The sequence below is a fragment of the Mercenaria mercenaria genome, chromosome 7, assembly GCF_021730395.1.
Source record: "Mercenaria mercenaria strain notata chromosome 7, MADL_Memer_1, whole genome shotgun sequence".
In the NCBI taxonomy this organism is placed as follows: Eukaryota; Metazoa; Mollusca; class Bivalvia; order Venerida; family Veneridae; genus Mercenaria; species Mercenaria mercenaria.
This window is the reverse complement of record NC_069367.1, coordinates 84,586,518-84,604,869: the sequence shown is the minus strand read 5'-3', so window position 1 is coordinate 84,604,869 and position 18,352 is coordinate 84,586,518. Positions and strand designations below refer to the sequence as shown.

General features: G+C 34.4%; 1 protein-coding gene across 2 annotated transcripts in view; it reads left to right on the top strand.

Moving 5' to 3' along the window:
- Positions 1–18,352, top strand: part of LOC123553736 (receptor for retinol uptake stra6-like) — a 46,742-nt gene that overhangs the window by 12,022 nt on the left and 16,368 nt on the right. For both annotated transcript variants that reach the window (XM_045343340.2, XM_045343339.2), the window contains exons 3-11: positions 3,867–3,927; positions 4,513–4,598; positions 8,254–8,387; positions 8,967–9,130; positions 10,570–10,793; positions 13,083–13,165; positions 14,266–14,327; positions 15,400–15,571; positions 16,260–16,335. In XM_045343340.2, the coding sequence (XP_045199275.2) occupies positions 3,867–3,927; positions 4,513–4,598; positions 8,254–8,387; positions 8,967–9,130; positions 10,570–10,793; positions 13,083–13,165; positions 14,266–14,327; positions 15,400–15,571; positions 16,260–16,335 (1,062 nt within the window). The remainder of the gene's footprint in view (positions 1–3,866; positions 3,928–4,512; positions 4,599–8,253; positions 8,388–8,966; positions 9,131–10,569; positions 10,794–13,082; positions 13,166–14,265; positions 14,328–15,399; positions 15,572–16,259; positions 16,336–18,352) is intronic.

Here is an 18,352-nt window from a genome sequence, read left to right as displayed (position 1 = left end):
AGTACATTTTGAACACGTACGAATAAACTGTTAAAACCGCAACCTTCTGAATTCTGACATCTCAGACGCTATTACAAGTATAGGCTGAATGCCAGTGCAAAGTACTTTTTTGAAACCATATACAATTCATGACATAATATGATATTTGCTTTATTTGATGGAAGCATGTTTTGAAAATTGATCAGAGGACTAGTATTTTCAAGTCGGCCTAACAAAAAATCAAGCACATGGGTATATCTTTTATTTGTTGACTTTCCTTTGGATTCAATGATGCTTTGAAAAGATATGTTTAATAGAACACTACATTCAAACGTGCAGAACTACCTTAAAGAGAGCACTAAAGAGTCTAAGGACTGCAGGTATCTTAATTTTGTTCAATTTCTCTTTCAGCTATCGTTGGTAACGTTAACAACAAGCTTAATCTTTTGACAGCGTGCATGGAAAAATCTTGAAAGTCTCATTCCTATTTTCTGATGCATTTTATTTGCAAATGAATATGAAAAGTATACTCTTTAGAGCGCATGATACATTTTGTCAGGTGATATAGCCTGAAGTTCTTTGTCAAGATTTTTCCCTGTACGTGATACAAACTGTCACATTGAGTGCGTATGTCTCACAATTAACCGATTACGTAGATTATGGGATAACATACTATGTAAGTCCTTTGTGACAACGGTAACTTCTCACACGATACCAGTACTGGGCCCAAATTTATCAACGCTTAAAGCCTGAAATTTTGACTCGAACTTTTAAATGTTAAGTTTTCTTCTTGCTCTGTCATAGTTAAGTTAGTACGGATAGTAATGAAACTTTGCAAGATGTGCATTCTACAATTATACAAAGCTATAAGATTAATGTACTATAAACAAAGTTACGGTAAATTGAATATCTATCGTTCTTAAGTCTAATAAAATCTGTGAAAAGATCCTTTTGGAAGCACAGAACGCTACCAATCAAAATAATAGCAGAGTCTGTTCTTTGGAGGTAAAGTAATGTTCAGCAACCCTCACGCTCCCTGTAAGCGGAATTCTATTACAGTTGAAATGAATGTTCTCCATGACCCCAAAGGACTAGGGAATATAACAACACTGAGTCAAAGTTTCAGAGAGTCATCGTTGATAAATGCGGCTACCGGAAGTAGTCCGTCAACGGTTCTTGACAAATAGTCATTTAAGCTATAGTCAGTTTCTTTTTTATTTCGTGTTACCGAAATATTAGTTCGTTATAACGACATATTACTTATTTGGCTAATAAAAAGAGAAATTTAGATAAGTGTTTTCATGTGCTTGAATTTATAATGGGAGCTCAAAAAAGGTTAAGAATGGCGGAGTCGAATAAACCTTTTGGAGACAAGCCCGATGAGTTAACGTGCATGTACAAAGACACTTAACTGCATGTAATACTCTATTTATCCTGTGACTTATAAAACTTGTCGAAGGCGGCAACAGACTTTTGTTTCTGATTTCGTAAAATATGTTTCAATTCACATTTTACTGATCTGCAAGTTTTTCCGACCCCGACCCACACCCCAGTGCTCGATTCGTTTACACACAATTCCTTGTAAATAAATCCTTACATTGCAGTGTGATTTCTGTGTAATGTTAACCTGGCACTTCAATGTAAAACAAGCGAAGACGCCTTGATCTGGATAAACATGCAGCCAACAATGACACTTCAGTTGCATTAAAATGATTGCAGTTTCTGCCTGAAATACTACGTTTCTGACACAAGTCATTTCAGTAACAGTCCTTCCACAAAAAATGGCTGAGATCCATCAATTACAATAAAGGACTGCTTAGAAGAGATTAAAAGGCTATAGAGTTCCAACCAGAAATGAATAAATGTTACAAATTCACAAAACCAAGGTCATTTTACTCTGAGTATTAAAAAAGCCTTCACCTTATGTTCCGTTTTGAGTTAGAATAAAAAGATAGAATTAGATGTAATTTTAGCGTTACTTTCGCCGTAAGAAAAGTCTACCTCGCACTGTGTGTCAAATATGACAAACTTATAACTTACGAAAATTCAAAATAATGACGAAAAAAATCGGGACACTTGTCGAATTTTGCCATTTGACATGATTTGTGATCTTGCAAAAATATCTATCCGGGCGAAAGAATGGTTGGTGATGCAGTTCAATGCTGCTAGGACTCAAGTAGTGATCTTTTCACGATCCAGATAATCGCGATTCTAAAGGGAAGTAACATGTATATATATTTTCGAAACACGATTGAATTTCGTTCATTTACATAAACATCGAGATGTTACATGTTACATTAAGCGATGGAATAATGCATTTCTGAAGTTACTAAAAGATCCTGACGAAATTGTGTGTGTACTACCACATTTCAATTTAATTTCCATAGTTCTAGGACAAATATGTCACACGTTATGAAGTAGAAATTGCTATATTTATAGTACCCATATGTAGTTAACACTAGAAACTACTAAGGGCCGTAACTCTGGTGTTACTCGGGTAATCTGACTGAAACTTGGCGTGCCGCATTTCCCTAAAGTGGTGAACATGTATATGAAGTGGTTTGGAATATTTAGATAAAAGTTCAGAGTTATTACCCTTTAATTGTTTAAAAATCCACATATTTGTACATAACAAACTAACCAATTGGTAGAATTTTATTAAACTTCTTTCATTTTTTTTCCCCATTTTTCCCATGGAACATTTATTATTAACATGTGAAGTTGTGTACCCACACCATAGGGTAGTACGTATCTCATTTATATGTGTCTAACATTGTATTCTTCTTTTCAAAAATAATCAAATTTGTGATTTTCTGTATGATGTGACAACATTCAATTTTGTTTAAAGTTCTTTTGCAAGATCACTATGTACGTATTCCACAGGCATCTTCCCGTATCCCAGGGGCCAATTTCGATATGACATCAGACGTGACGCTTGTAAACTGAAACAAAAAAAAAGAAGAAAAAAAACCATGTCACGTTTAATATGAAAGTTTAATTCATTGAAAAATGGAATGCATTCACTAAAGATTTTTCAAAGGAAGTACATGTATTTCTTGCCTTGTTTAAACGTCTGATAGTGTTTTTGTGTCAGAAAACGTACATTTACATTTAAATTGTGACATCCTTTTGATACACTGATTTATATTAGCTTAAACAACAATTTATGGGTATAATAGTTACTTCTTACGTATTTAAAATGTGTTTTGATTAGAACACAGTATACACTCAGTTCCAAACGAAAGTGTGCACTTAGTTTTCTGTTATTTTTTCTCGGTTATTTTCATGAAAACTTATAATGTTTGGTACCAAAATTTAAATCAGTTCGTAAACAAATTGGTGTGCATTTTAGATTTTGAGTTATACCTGAGAGTTAGTGTATGAAAAAATGAAACAAAAACGTCGGGGAATTTTTTGAAATATTTAAACATAAAAAGTGCACACTTTCTTTTGGAACTGAATATATATATACTTCGCATAATTGACACGCATGTGACAAACGCCGCCATCTTTATGTCATGTTTCTTGTAATTTAGAATCTTGGATTACCGCTATCAGGTTTGCGTCCTACCACAGTCATCGGAACTTTTCAAAGACCAGTCAGTCATATTTGTTGATAGACGTTCTCATTTATCTTCGAAAGCACTGTACTTTCGTTATGTTAATTAATAAAAGCAGCAGTAAAACACAGTTTTTAGTACTTCAGTACGTTCTACATACAGTAGCGTTTAATGTGCCAATACACTGCACTGATAAACAGTAGGATGAGAAAGAACTAAGCTTGATCATCATACTGAAATACCAGCTTAAGTTATATTGACGAGACGTCTCTGTCTGCGACACGCCCCTTAGATTTTAATGAATGACTTGTTTCATAAATATTACAGGACAGAATGCAAGTCAAAGATACCGACCCAGGCGTTTCACTTCTACTTGACGATGCCGTCTGTAAGTATATTAGAGGCTGAAATTTCAGTTGTGTTTGATATATAAACTTACCAATATTGTGTCTGTTGAAATTTTTCGACAGATTGGAACCGCTTGGTAAAGGTAGATGTACATATTGCTGGTGCATTTACCCATTTTTGGATGCTTGCAAGGTTGTGAATTTTAACACCTCAGGCGCGTATTGAAATAACAAAAGAATTTTTTTTTAACACTGTGAAATCTGTTATATTCTCTGTAAGTAATGAAATGGTGTGTTAGCAGGTCTTTGTTCTGACATTGTGTCCGAATGTGATATGGTGTCATGATGAACTTTCTTTCTTTTATGTTAAGACCCCATCTGTCTGATCCCAGTCTCCCACAAACCATGACTTCCTTGCATGACAAAATTCGTCTATAGCAATGTTCGAACCAGAATACAGGGAGAGACATGTGAAATACAAATTAAAAAGGCAAGCTCTTTACCATAATATTATATAACTCGGAGAGAAAATCACGATGTTTGATTAATTTCAGTATTATTGTCACGTACGTCAAAAACAAAAACCATCAATTAAACATTAAAATTGATTTCTTGTACTATTGCAGGTGGCCATGATGCTACTGTTGGCGTGCACAATTTCAAGAAAGAACAGATGGTTGTCATGTCTGTGGGGAAGGCCAGGAGCGGTATTGTAAGTAATAATTCAGGCCGTCACAAGTGTAAGGATACTTATTACACGTTGCTATTCCCCGTTAAGTTACACTGATACCGGAAACGTCAATATTTTTCCATACACTGATGCCTGAATTTCATATCGGGTGCGTGACGAAATTCTGTGTGTGTTGTTACACTATTTTTTTCTATTTAGTTCAGTATTGTTAATTTTATTCAAGCTATTGAACTAATTTATGATATTTACAATATATTTATACGTGTAGATGCGTATGTAATAAACAGGTTATTATTTTTGCATCGGAAAATATGCACTCGTTCTTCAGAGGAACAATATTGCGCTCCTAAAGTCGCGCAATATTTCCGCTGAATAACTCGTGCATATTTCCCGATACAAAGCTAATAACCTATAAATATCGGTCCTGGGCTATAAAGATGATATTCTATACCACTTCCAAAACACAAGAATCTAATTGGCTGTTTTTATACCTTGCCTGTATTACAGCCTACTGATGATGATTTTGGAATCGGGCTTGCTTTTTTCTTGTTTTTATTGATAGTTGAAAAAGTTATGTTACCGGCAAAAAATCTAAAAATCATGATGCATTTTTAATTACTTTTTAAAATTTAGATTTTTGGTTTAGAGCGCAATTTCCGTAATTGATGGAATTTTCAGCTATTGCTAAATTTATCCTTATGATATTCTGAAAACGAGAAAAGCATGAATGTGAAGCGAGGCCTGGTACTGTGTTTCCATTAAATATACACAAACTTTCAATGCAATCAATAAGTACTTGATTTATTGTGTTTCCATTATGGTAATAAGACACGATTTACATGAAAAATTTGAGACGACTGGGGACCTACATTGTTAATGTCATTAAAAAGTCTAAATCTCTAATACTTTTGTTTAATCAGTAAAGCAGTATACGCACTATTTGACCAAACAAAACTTTTGAGATAAGGACAAAGGATAAGTTGATGTTGAAAGTACGGGCCTGAATTTATCCATTAAGTATAGTACCTTGTGACAGGTTTGTGCATGTATAACATCTACAAACACGTCACATATGTGTAAGACAGTTTCAGTTATTAACATTTAACTCGTCACATTTATAGCTGAGTAAGGTATTGTTTGATTTTGACGTTTGCGAGATCAATTTATAGACTGGACTGCCAATTAGGGAAGTCAGCATAATTTGCTTTACCTTACCTATTAAATATAACTGGTTAGAATGGTGCAGTGGTTGCGTAGTAGCTTGTCACATAAGTGACAGGGGTTCAATAATCCGGCGACACATTTATTTTTCAGTAAAAAAAAATGAGATGCAGTTGTATACAGTTGCTTCATTCAGTAATTATATAATTTTCCATTATTATTGTCATATACAAGTAAATTTCGTTTTAATCCAAAATACCATTCATAATGCTTCATTATCCGTAAGTTTCTCTAGCTGTGACAATGGATTCCTGGAGTATAGCTGTGATAGCGGATTTCTGGAGTATAGCTGTGAAGTGGATTCCTGGAGTCTAGCTGTGACAGTGGATTCCTGGAGTCTAGCTGTGACAGTGGATCCCTAGAGTCTAGCTGTTACAGTGGATTCCTGGAGCCTAGCTGTGACAGTGGATTCATGGAGTCTAGCTGTGACAGTGGTTTCCTGGAGTCTAGCTGTGACAGTGGATTCCTGGAGTCTAGCTGTGACAGTGGATTTCTGGAGCCTAGCTGTGACAGTGGATTCTGGAGTCTGGCTGTAACGTGATTCTGGAGTACTGGCATGGATCCTGGATTTGGAGTCCTAGCTGTGACAGTGGATTCCTGGAGTATGGAAGTTCTAGTCTGTGACAGTGGATTCCTGGAGTCTAGCTGTGACAGTGGATTCCTGGAGTCTAGCTGTGACAGTGGACTCCTGGAGTCTAGCTGTGACAGTGGATTCCTGGAGCCTAGCTGTTACAGTGGATTCCTGGAGTGAGAGTGCACAGTGCAAGCATTTGATACAGTTATATTTCATTTTATTTGCACATGTAAACAGCATATTGGTAGTGTAATCTATAAAATATTTCATAATTACTTGAAAAAATCTATATTACAGTACACAACATACTTCCACATTATTTCAATTTTTCTATGTATAATATGTAACGCTATATCTAAGATGAAATATTGTATAATAAAATACTAAAAAGATTGCGACGCAGATGGATATCGAACACACACCCACTACTATGCTATTAAGGCTGTACAACATTGATTATTTATTATACGATATATACCTTATTGAAATACAATACTTAAAAGACGGACCGTTCCAGTATTCAAAGTCGACCTCAAAACTGAACTGTACTCGTTAATCATATTATGATTACTTAGGTTATTTACTTAGTGGCCAAACAAAATGAGTGACATTCCACGCCAAGCTAATCTTTGCTGTTTTAAATAGAGATAAATAGACAAATGGTGTAGTATTGCAAGGTTTGACAAAATAATGGCTTGACAAGCGACCTCTATGTTCATTTTTGATTTGAAAAATAAATCAGTTATAGTTCACTGGTAAAATGAAAGATGACAATATCATTTGATCGCATAGGAAAAAATATTTGTCAGTATTCTTATACCTTTCCGAAGTGGAACAGTTATTTAAATATGATTATGTTTTCTTTCACTGCGCTCAGCCAAACATAAAAAAAAATATATAATTTTAAAATATCTTTACTACCAGATTCTACCAGAACAAAAACAACTGAACATAATATAGGAGCCTCGCTCTGTATTTCATAAACATTTCATGATACAACATCATTTCTGTTTTAGATCTCTATTTAAGGTATTAGATCCCTAATAGTAATGTTTACAAAATGGCATTTGCTTGGTATATTCTTAAAGGTGACCATGTTTCGCACTGTTTTGCAATTTTTAAACAACTTTTACCGTGCCTTTTTTTTATAAATTTTGTACAACTTATGGTATCTCCTCAAGCTCAAGTAGAAACAAATTTCAAAGTGATGACAATATCCAAAACGTTTGCAGAGAACTCATTTTACCATTAATTTTAATAAAAGAAACATCAAACTATTGGTAAACTATTATAAAACACAAAATAAAAATGTCAATATAATTTTTTCTAGGTTGCCTCAAGTAAACAGATTTAATGAAACAAAATTCTTACTTCAACATTGAAAAAATAAGGTCGAATCCTGTGTTTCTGTTTTGAATTTTGCTTACTTCATTCAAAAATAACCTTGGGGCAGACGTAAAACCTACCTAAATTTCTTCCACGATATATAATCTAAAGAGTGAAAGCTAAACAGAGAACTTTTACCGCATGTAACTCAATATTTTTAAAAATGTGTAACTCTGCCCCTTCTGTTTAAGTAGTAAATTCACTTTGAATAGCAAGAAATCGCTTATCAAATTATTTTTTTCCCATTTTTGTACAATAAATCAATTATAAGTCTTGAAAGAAGTAAAAACTTACTAGAAAAAAAGGAAAATAAGGGAAAAAATTTGGTCCCAGTAGGGCTTGAACCTACGCCCCCGTGAGAATTGCAGTAAAAGTAAGATTATGGTAGGAATTGAATACTCTTCAAAAAGGATGTACTCTGTTACGCTTCTAATATCCGTTGTATATACCCACTTGTGCTTCGTTAATCTATGACTGTATTAATTTTCTTTCCAGTCCAATGGATATCCTGGGCAAATCACACAGATTTTCATACGCTGCAGCTTGGGGTTCCATTGCGTTTCTCGCCGCTGATTTGGTGTTTGGGTCCACGGTTATTATAAAACTTGAGGGACCATCGTATGTTACAGGTAATGACAGCCTAGGGTCGACAACACGCAATCTTTCATACACGAAATAACGAAAATCTTTTACAACTCAACGCTTTTTAATAAAAAATGGTTTTGAAATACTTCAAAGTTAAATTATATTTGTTTTAAATAACAACAATCTGAGCTATATCACATATTCTTCTATATCACATATTGGGCCGTGTGATCATCAAACACTTAGATCTTTAAGAACCTTGTCACTATACAGGTGAATCATGCTTATGACTATTTTCCCTCTACAAGTTCTAATTAGATTTACTAAAGTGAAACAGAACGATGAAAACCGACATAGTGAAATTAGAAATTATCAACCTTTGTTTTTGCACAGCTCTTTTCTCCAATGTTGTCGACTCGAACTTACGTAAATTTTGAGAACTGTTCGATTTTCTACAGAAACAGAAGTCATGGCTGGCGGATAAATTATTTATATATTTTAGATGTATATGTTATGTATTGTTTGAGGGCCTCATGGAATATTGATGTTGTTCGTCAAATGAGTTTTCCTCGTTAAAAAAAGGCTTTATTATTATTATTATTATTATTATAATTATATTTCAGTTTTCAATACAGTATTGTCGATGATTGTAATTGGAGTAGACTATTTCCCAATGTTTGCCGCCCTCTCACTGGAATCTGTTATCGGGTACATGGTAGGGACGGCCTATGCATGGCTGCTACTGGGTATCCAAATCTTCCGGGAGATCGAGTGTGACTTGGTCATTGTAAGTTTTTTTTTTCCAAGTTTCAGTTGTACATGTTTTTAGCTCAGTATGATGACCGGGGCATCCGTTGCTGTGTGGTTACGGTCGCTGACTTCGTGACGAAAGGTAACGAAAGGTCGATGGTTTTACCCAGATGCTCGCCCTTGATAATTCCCGGAGGGGCACCTTGGGTCTTTCTCAAACATCATAAAGTTTGAAAAGTCACCATATGGCCTAAATTCTGTGAGTGTGATGCAACCCCCACCCCGCCACAAAACAAAATAAGTACGGAAACAATATCTTACATGTATATCAGAATGTAGAAAGTTCGATTCCCATGTAGGTTAGGCGAATAACAGTTTGACAGCAGATATCACATCTTAACAATTCCGAAGATTTTAAATGAAGTATTCTGATACTCTCCAATTAAACAGTTTGAAGAAGACTGAAGCTGACGTATTTATTCGACAAAAACAATATTTACATTCACCTATTCATTTTCATTGAAAATTATGACGTTCATTTTGCATGAACATCAAAAGAAAATGCGCCAAAGTAACGCTGCTTAGTGATAACGGACCGCTGTTTTGACGATGTCCGCGTATAGTCCCTGACATAGTAGTTGTTCCGTCTGAAGAGGATTGCAGAACTGAATTATGTTAATACAGCAAAATTATGCAATTTATAATATAACCGTTTACAAAAGGAAAGATATAATCTAATTAGAAATATCTTCGAATCATGCCGAATGAACGAAGAAGAGATGGCAAAGCAATATTGTTACCAAGAACTCGAAAATTAATCGATTTTAATGTACGTCACAATTATTAGTATACATATCGGTGATTGAATAGAATCACCAATGTAGAATTGGATGTCGATGTAGTGTCATCTGATTATTTTGAGATGTATTATATCGATTCTAACAAGATAGTAAGAATTATTTATGTACATCCTTGTTGACATCCGCCAAATGGTTACCTGTTTTGTGTGCTTCTTTAGCAGTAAGCCCTTTGACGTTTAACGCTGTAACATAATACTTGTGATGTACAAACTGTGATTTTGAACTGAATAGTAACGTTGTTTCATTTAATAGGCAAATTCATCGGGTCGTGCTAGGATAGAACTATTCAGCTTAGTCAGTTATTTACCTTTAAAATTATGTTAAACGCCGACAGAAGGGAATATTTTTACCAAAGTTTTCTGTGTACGAGGCTGAATATATGTGAAGATTTCCATCCGTCATTTTCTGTCTTCATAAAATGTAACATACAAGAAATAATTTACATTAAATTTATTGCGGAACGTTTTCTCGTGAAGTAACGTATAACGGTGAACAATACATCAAGATATCATATTATTGCTACGAGAATCTTGGAGACTTGAATGTATGTTTAGATCTAGTTTTTTAACCGATCTTTGAATAAATCTATAACATATATGCGATCTTCCTATTTCAGGAAACACGTCTAATACTTATTCTCCGAGACCTTCCAAATCTATTGTGCCTTACCTACCTGTCTATAAGCCTTCCAATACGGTTAATCCAGTCGTTACGGAAAAAGTCAATACGGATTATATCCTCATCTGAGATGGTGTCCATACTCAACATGGACAAAGAAGCAGATTTGTCACCGGAAGCTATACATGTGAAACGACTTCTTAGACCCGTACCACCGCCACCGTGAGTATTAAGACAAAAATGTGCTCGTCTCTTTACCATTTATTTACCAGCGGTTAAAATCACTTTAATTTAATTTAGGATATTTATTTTGAAATTTAAACAATTGTAGCTTCAATTTAGGCCTATTTTGGCCGCCCCAAGTGAAAACTTTACTGTTCAGTAACCTGAAACTGAAACTTGAAACTGGATAATTTGATTAAACGCCTATTTTTATACAATGACACATTCAATGGCGTTGTACATAATAATAAGAATAATAACAATATTAATAATGACAATAATAATAACAATAATAACAGCCTTATTTTAACAAACAGTCATGACTGCACCCCTCCCCTTGAGGTCATTTTACCCATATTCCAAATACCAGTGCTTAAAGCATCACATGGTACGCCCAGACGGGCTGCATATAGAGGTTCATCCCCCTGGTTAATGGTGCATTCATATACTATTTAAAAAAAGGAATACTGCACAATACCCTACCCATAGAGCCTGTACCAACAAGTGCGTTGTTGCCCGCCATAACAAGAGTATTCTTGACCAGATAGCTTCAGCGCTCTTTCTTGTACTACTGTTAGGCCTTAAGGAAAGCCCTTGTCGACCTTAAGACTGTTTAAAAGGCACTCACAGTCGTAAGAAAAGTTATTTGACAGTTTGATTTTATTCTTCGGATCTGTTTCGTATATCAGTTGAAAACAATTGTCTTTAATGTCATTTTGTGACTTTCATTTTTGTCATAGATGTCTGTTAACAAAAATTCACACACGAGTATGCGTTTCTTCTTTATGCGATTATACGCACATATAAGTGAATTATAGTGCTAGGCTCTCTAACATAATTTAAGAAATAATATAAACCAATCAAAGATTCTATTCAACGACAAAATCACTATTGAAATCAGTATTGGAGATATACCGGTATGTCGATCGATTCTAACACAATATCCACGATGACATCAACCAAATATTTGCCTGTTTGTCTGGTTTTCTTTTCTGACTTACAAACAATGATCTTGTTGCACAAAACGTCACAGTTTCAGTCTTCTTTGTTTATAGGAAAACAAATCGATCCGATTAAAAATTGATTACAAACTTTGCTTTGAATTGGAATAATTCGAGACCACTAGAGCATGGAAAACCTTATGAATATTCTAGAGGGCACATTTTAGCTTGCCTTTTCATGAAATCTGGCCAGAATATTTGTCTTCTTCGTAATATCTCGGTCAAGGTCGAAATATTTTCTATCCGATTTATATGAAATCTAGGCACAAGTTTTTCTATGAAATCAATGACATTGCGAAATGGCTCACCTCGGAATGAAATCTAGGAGGTCACGAGGTCAGATCATAAAAAACTTTTTCAACACATTAGAAATAACATTTATCTGGATTCTCGCGAAACTTTTCTTCTTCATCTGGTTCCATACTAAACATAATGGTTACTTTTATCATACAGCGTGCCATGTTGTTGCCATGGCATGAATTCAATGTCAAATGGTCACTGTCATTTAAACGATTTAGATCTGTAATGACCCTCTTGTTTTGTAAAATGTTAATTGAAAATGTTTGCAAACTGCATTATTAATCTAAATATTGCCGTATTCCTGCTTCAGACGATATATTTAAAAAATAAAGATAATGTAAGTCTTGTCCATAAACTACTACATAGTTATATAATGGCCTGATTTGGCTACATGCAGATACAATGTGTATATCTTTACTTAATCAACTAAAAAAAAACACGGCTAATTCTAAATCTATATCGCCCAATCAAGTGTTTACTCTATGACTAAATTATCAACATCATTGATCAATTTCTTGTTATTTATTTAATAAAGAAGACATTGATTTTGAAATTCGATAATGAAATTATAAAGTGAGTACATGTCAGAGGGTGAGAAAATGTGCAGCTAGACCAGGACTCGAACCCGGGGCCGACGATCTACCGACTGAGCTACCTGACCGCCTACACATCTTCTCCGCGTTTTAATATTCAAGACCTATACCGTGACATACACACGCTAGTGTAACCTCCAATGATCTTTAAAATGACCAAAAAAGAAATCTGAAACTCAGATCAAAAATAGTGTGAAATCTCCCTAAATCTTGCGACAACCAAATTATATCTTGTTCTATATTAATTAAAACGATTTCTTCGGTCTTTACTGATTTATATTTTGCGAGAAAACGGTCAGTTTTGACTCTGTTATACATAATTTTATTGTATCACCTTGAATCTGCTAACCCGCATGTATCTTTGCATTATCTCTGTTCAAAATGCATTTTTTCAGTCCACCACCGTCAACACTTGGAGGAAAACTGATGGGTATTGTTAAGGCGTTCGTGAGTGACTGGATATACCACAATACACCGAGTTTGTATTTTTCTTTTCCTGTTGGTGTTAAAGTGAAACTAACTCGTAAGGTATTGGGTGACGCACTAGCATTAAAGCCGTGTTTTATTTTAGGCACGGACAGAACCCTGGAAAAGGTTTCAATCTTCCACTTATAAAGCCGATAGCTCCTACTCAAGAAAGAGTTATATCCCAGGCGGGGTCCAAACACAGAGTTCGGGACCGATCATTTTTGTACACAGATTAGCTATACTTTCATTCTATGTGTGTGAAGATAGCGCGTTGTTCTTAAGTCATACATCGACAGATGAAATTCTGTTCTGTCGGCTTGGCCCGTAGATTATAGTTCAGCCGTCTGAAATACACTTGGAATCTGTTGACCTACCTCAGCTATTTAAAATACATTGTTTATTGATTAATCAAGCTCATAGATGGTAGCTCAGTCATCTTAAATACATAAGCAATTGACCTCTCTCGTTGATAGTAGATAAGCCATCAATTGCCTGAACTGGCTCGAAAAATGTTAAGCTACATTGAGAATTGGTTGACAATGTCAGATACATTAAGCAACTGTTTTAGCTGGCTCGTAGATTTTATCTCAGCCGTTTAAAATTTACCTAGAATTGACTGAGATGGGTCGTTGATTGCAGCTCAGCCATCTTAACGTCGAGAATTGATTGAGCTGGCTCGTAGATTGCAGCTCAGTCGTCTTGGATACTCTGAGAATTAATTGAACTGGCTCGTAGATCATTCTTATACGATATTATTAAATGAATCCTGAAATAAATAAAAGGTTCATGGTTTGTGCTTTTGACGACCAGATTATAGCTCAAAACTAAATTTTGAATGGCTTCGGTCTGATGTTGAAGACACAAAATATGAAAAGTTATTTCTGATGTCATCTTACTGAATGGCTTGCCAGTCAGTAGTCAAAACTATTCTCCGAATACACTTATTAATGCCTGCCGACCCTCTTGCAATACGTTTGACTATTTACTGGCAAGTCATTCAATAAAACTATTATATTAGATGATTTTTGTGCTGAATAAAGGTTATACTGTGTAAACAAGACATACAATATCGTTCTCATTATAAGTGTTTATTCTCGTGTTATATTTCAGAGTTTAGATATTCTGCGAGAGTACTCTCTGTGATGCTGATTGGTGTCATGTTGATATATAAGGTATTATAAACATGTATCATAATGATCCTATATAGTATATACATGTACCATAATGATCCTATATAGTATGTACATGTATCATAATGATCCTATATAGTATATACATGTACCATAATGATCCTATATAGTATGTACATGTATCATAATGATCCTATATAGTATATACATGTATCATAATGATCCTATATAGTATATACATGTATCATAATGATCCTATATAGTATATACATGTATCATAATGATCCTATGTAGTATGTACATGTACCATAATGATCCTATATAGTATATACATGTAATGATCCTATATAGTCGTTAGAGATTTTTTGTGGTATCTGTGTATTTTTGAAGATGATGCGACTCAATTTCATTGGTTCTTATTGTGAGTTCGATAAAAAGTAACTATTATTATTTTACAATAAAAATATCAATTTGCCAGTTATACATTATAGTGCAGTTAGCTTAGTAGGTAGACACACAGTTTTTATACCTCGTCATGTTTAATTAGTTTAACGCTTTGTTCAACAGTAGTCCAGTTACAGATCGTTTACATAAACAATGGTGCCGGATTCCATGATGGCTGCATTACTAACATTGGGATGAGTCTCCTTTATTGGTGTTCTACACCTGGAAGGGAAGCTTCTGAAAGCATAATCTTTATCTTGCACTATCCTCCACCTAAAAGTTACTAACAGTCTTCTGGAAGAGTCGCTCATATGGGTTACCGGTGGCGACTATAAATTAGCTTACACTCTTACTCAGTTTACTTAGAGTACGCGCAGTGTTCAGTGTGGTCAAATTAAAATGTGGTATGTCTCATACTGTAATCCGTCTACCATCTCGGACAATGAACGCCTTGTCCAGATTTCAAACCTACCCGCTCCTGACTGCTCTGTAATAAAAATAAACAGCTAAGCCCCAGAAGTTTTAGCGTAGGGTTCGCTATGAGAGATAATCTTTCAAATTGAATGCATTTGATATATCAACAGCTCCAGCTCAAATGTTACACAGTGCTCCACATTGGTCATTTTTATTTCGAAAAGTTCTTTTGAAAAATTAAAACGGATTTTTACAGGTAACACTGGAGGTTATGACACTTGTTATCTCCATACTTGCGCTTGTTGAGAGGGGTCTGCAGTTGACATTAAACGTTATTGGATGGGTAGCAGAACCAGGAGAGGAATCCCATATTTCAGAAATACGTGATTATACCTACCTGATGTATTATCTACTCGAAAATGGTAGAAGTAAGTAAACCGGAAGCGAAGATACAAATTTCTAATGTACAGTGTATAGACACTTCCTGGAGTTTTATGACAGTTTTCAACTGGAAAGAACTTGACTTATTTCCAAAGACAGGTTACAGATCTGTGAAATTCCTTTTTGAAATTTCGTATGTTTACATATTAGTAACACGGCTTATCTGTAGGACTTCTCAGGACGTGAATTCTATATACATGTAAGCTGTGCAAACTCTGTCAGAACATTCACACGTCCATTTAGAGACCACTTGCATTAAGAGACCACTGTTTCAGTTCCCATTTGTGTTAATAATAAATTATGTTGTATTGAGAGTCCAGTTTTATTAGAAACCACTTTTTGTCTTTCCATTAGGTTGTGTCTTAATGCAAGTTGTACTTTATATGCAAACATTAAAAACATTCATAGATATACCATTCTTGGAAGGAATAAGTATGCAAAACCGTATTGCAAATAATACATGTTATATATGGACTCTTTTAATGACCGTGAGTAAATTCAGTTCGATTACGAATGCTCCGTAAGAGTTTTCGGTAAATCTCGGCTGGTAAGATGTGTTTGACCTACATACACGGTCGAAGACTGCTGAAGTAGTGCACAGTAAAACATATTTGTATGTCAATTGTCGATTGCCTTTAACACCTTGAATGAATCTTTACCGTTGTTTCGTTTCAGTTTGTTTTATTGTTGCACTGTCGTTGGCTTGTGTAGGAGGCATTCTGGGTATTCTGCACATGCTGTCCTCCTACAGGTGAGATCACCGTATTATATTTTATGATAAGTCTCGTTTTTCATGAACATAATACATTTTAATATATATTCATCAAAACATTCATGAAAACCTTTCTTGATTATATATTTTGAAACACATGACTATTCAGACATATTTCACTTTAAGATGGCTTATAATATAACTAAAAAAATAATACATTTCAGAAGTCAAAGCATTCCTGTGTTATCTAAACACTGGATAAACGGGGTTTAACATGAACTGCAAAACATTGACGAATAGAAAAAATGATACGAGTTATCTTCCGGACCTGCATTCCATCTATCATTTGACTTAAAGTCCATCTAAACGAATCACTTTGAGACATTTAGTCACATTTGAATATCCTACTGAAACGGTTTCACTGTAACATTAACATACTTTGATATTGTGAAATACCTGACCTTGACTTCTATTTACAGTTTGGTACATGTGTCAGCCCTGACAAAACTAATACAGAGAAAACCATTTTCCTGTTTTAAGTAATGTTGACCTTGACCCGAACAGTCTTAAATGCACATTTGATTTTATTGTGGCCAATTATTTTAGGAAAATGTCATTTGTTTCCGGACGGAATGCTTTTTAACAGTTCAAACATAGAGATTTGTATCAAGATGACATTACGAAAAGTACTTTTTGTTAACTTTTGATAGTCGAAAAACCCATATATTTTTTGTGTTTTAGGGCGCTTTGGCAATTTTACCTAAACTTTATACCGACAATTAGTATATACCAATTTTGGTAGCAGTACATAAACTCAACTGAAGTACTAAACAGAACCATTTCTCCTTTAGTATAAGTAGCCTTTATTCAATGCAGTTCAAATTTAATTCAGTTACACCGTTCACCAAAACACAAACTGATTTCCAGAGAAAGTTCCCGAGAAAGATAGGAAGAAACCTGTGGCAACAATTTCCATGCCAGTCATGCTACATTAAATAGAAATTTAATAAAAAGTAACATCTTGCAGAGTAATTTTATCAGTGAAACTGTGTTGAATAAATGAAAAGATACACATATTTTATTAGAATACATATTTAAACAAGGACTATGTACATTAATTTGATATAAACGTCTTTAAAAAAAAACATTGCATACATGGCAGAAAATTCTACTGCATCAACGTTATTGGGCTCCAAGATCACAGACAGTTTTTCTCTTTGCGTAATTCTGTTAAGATCGCTATGACATTTTTGAACTGATTTTTAAGTAACTAAAAGGCCAGTATTAGGTGTTTCAAGATGGCCCATTATGCTTTTGCATAAAAGATGTCAGTGATGTATCATATGCATGTGTGTGTCGAAACAGATTCTCAAACATAAAATAAACTATGTTGGGTAGCAAACAATGATAAGGATGATGAAAAGTGTTTCAGATACTTTTATCGATTAATTTTGTTTTTAGTTTTTAAAGCTTAATAGTATCAAAGGTGTGGTGATAACACCAAATACAGCGTTTTGTAAGTTCGAAGACAAAAGATGAAATTAGTTTTTTATCTTTATGAATATATATTTCATAGATTTGGGTTATATATGTCAATAAAATCTTTAAAAAGATCCTTTGGAAGCAAAGAATACAACCAAGAAGAATAATAGCAGACTCGATTTGATTGAGTCTGTTCATGAGAGGTAATAAAATGTGCAACACCTCTCACGCCCTCTAGCACTGGCTTAAGGGAAACTCTATTACACATACATATGTTGAATGGACTCTATGATCTCAAAGGATCAGAAAATATAACCTTGTCATTTAAACTTTGTGTTCTTTATCACTGAATACTAATTTAATGATTTTTGTATAAGATATTATATCAGATAATGATCTTGTCAAATAAGATAACTATAGGTCTAGAGGCTGGCAATGATTTTTGCAATAAATGCACATGGACAGATAAAATCAGTAATACTTTATTGACTTAACTGAAAGGTACTTCAATATAATGGTTTGGACTTCTTTCATGTCAGAAAATGTAATACGCTTTGATATTTAAACTACTTCA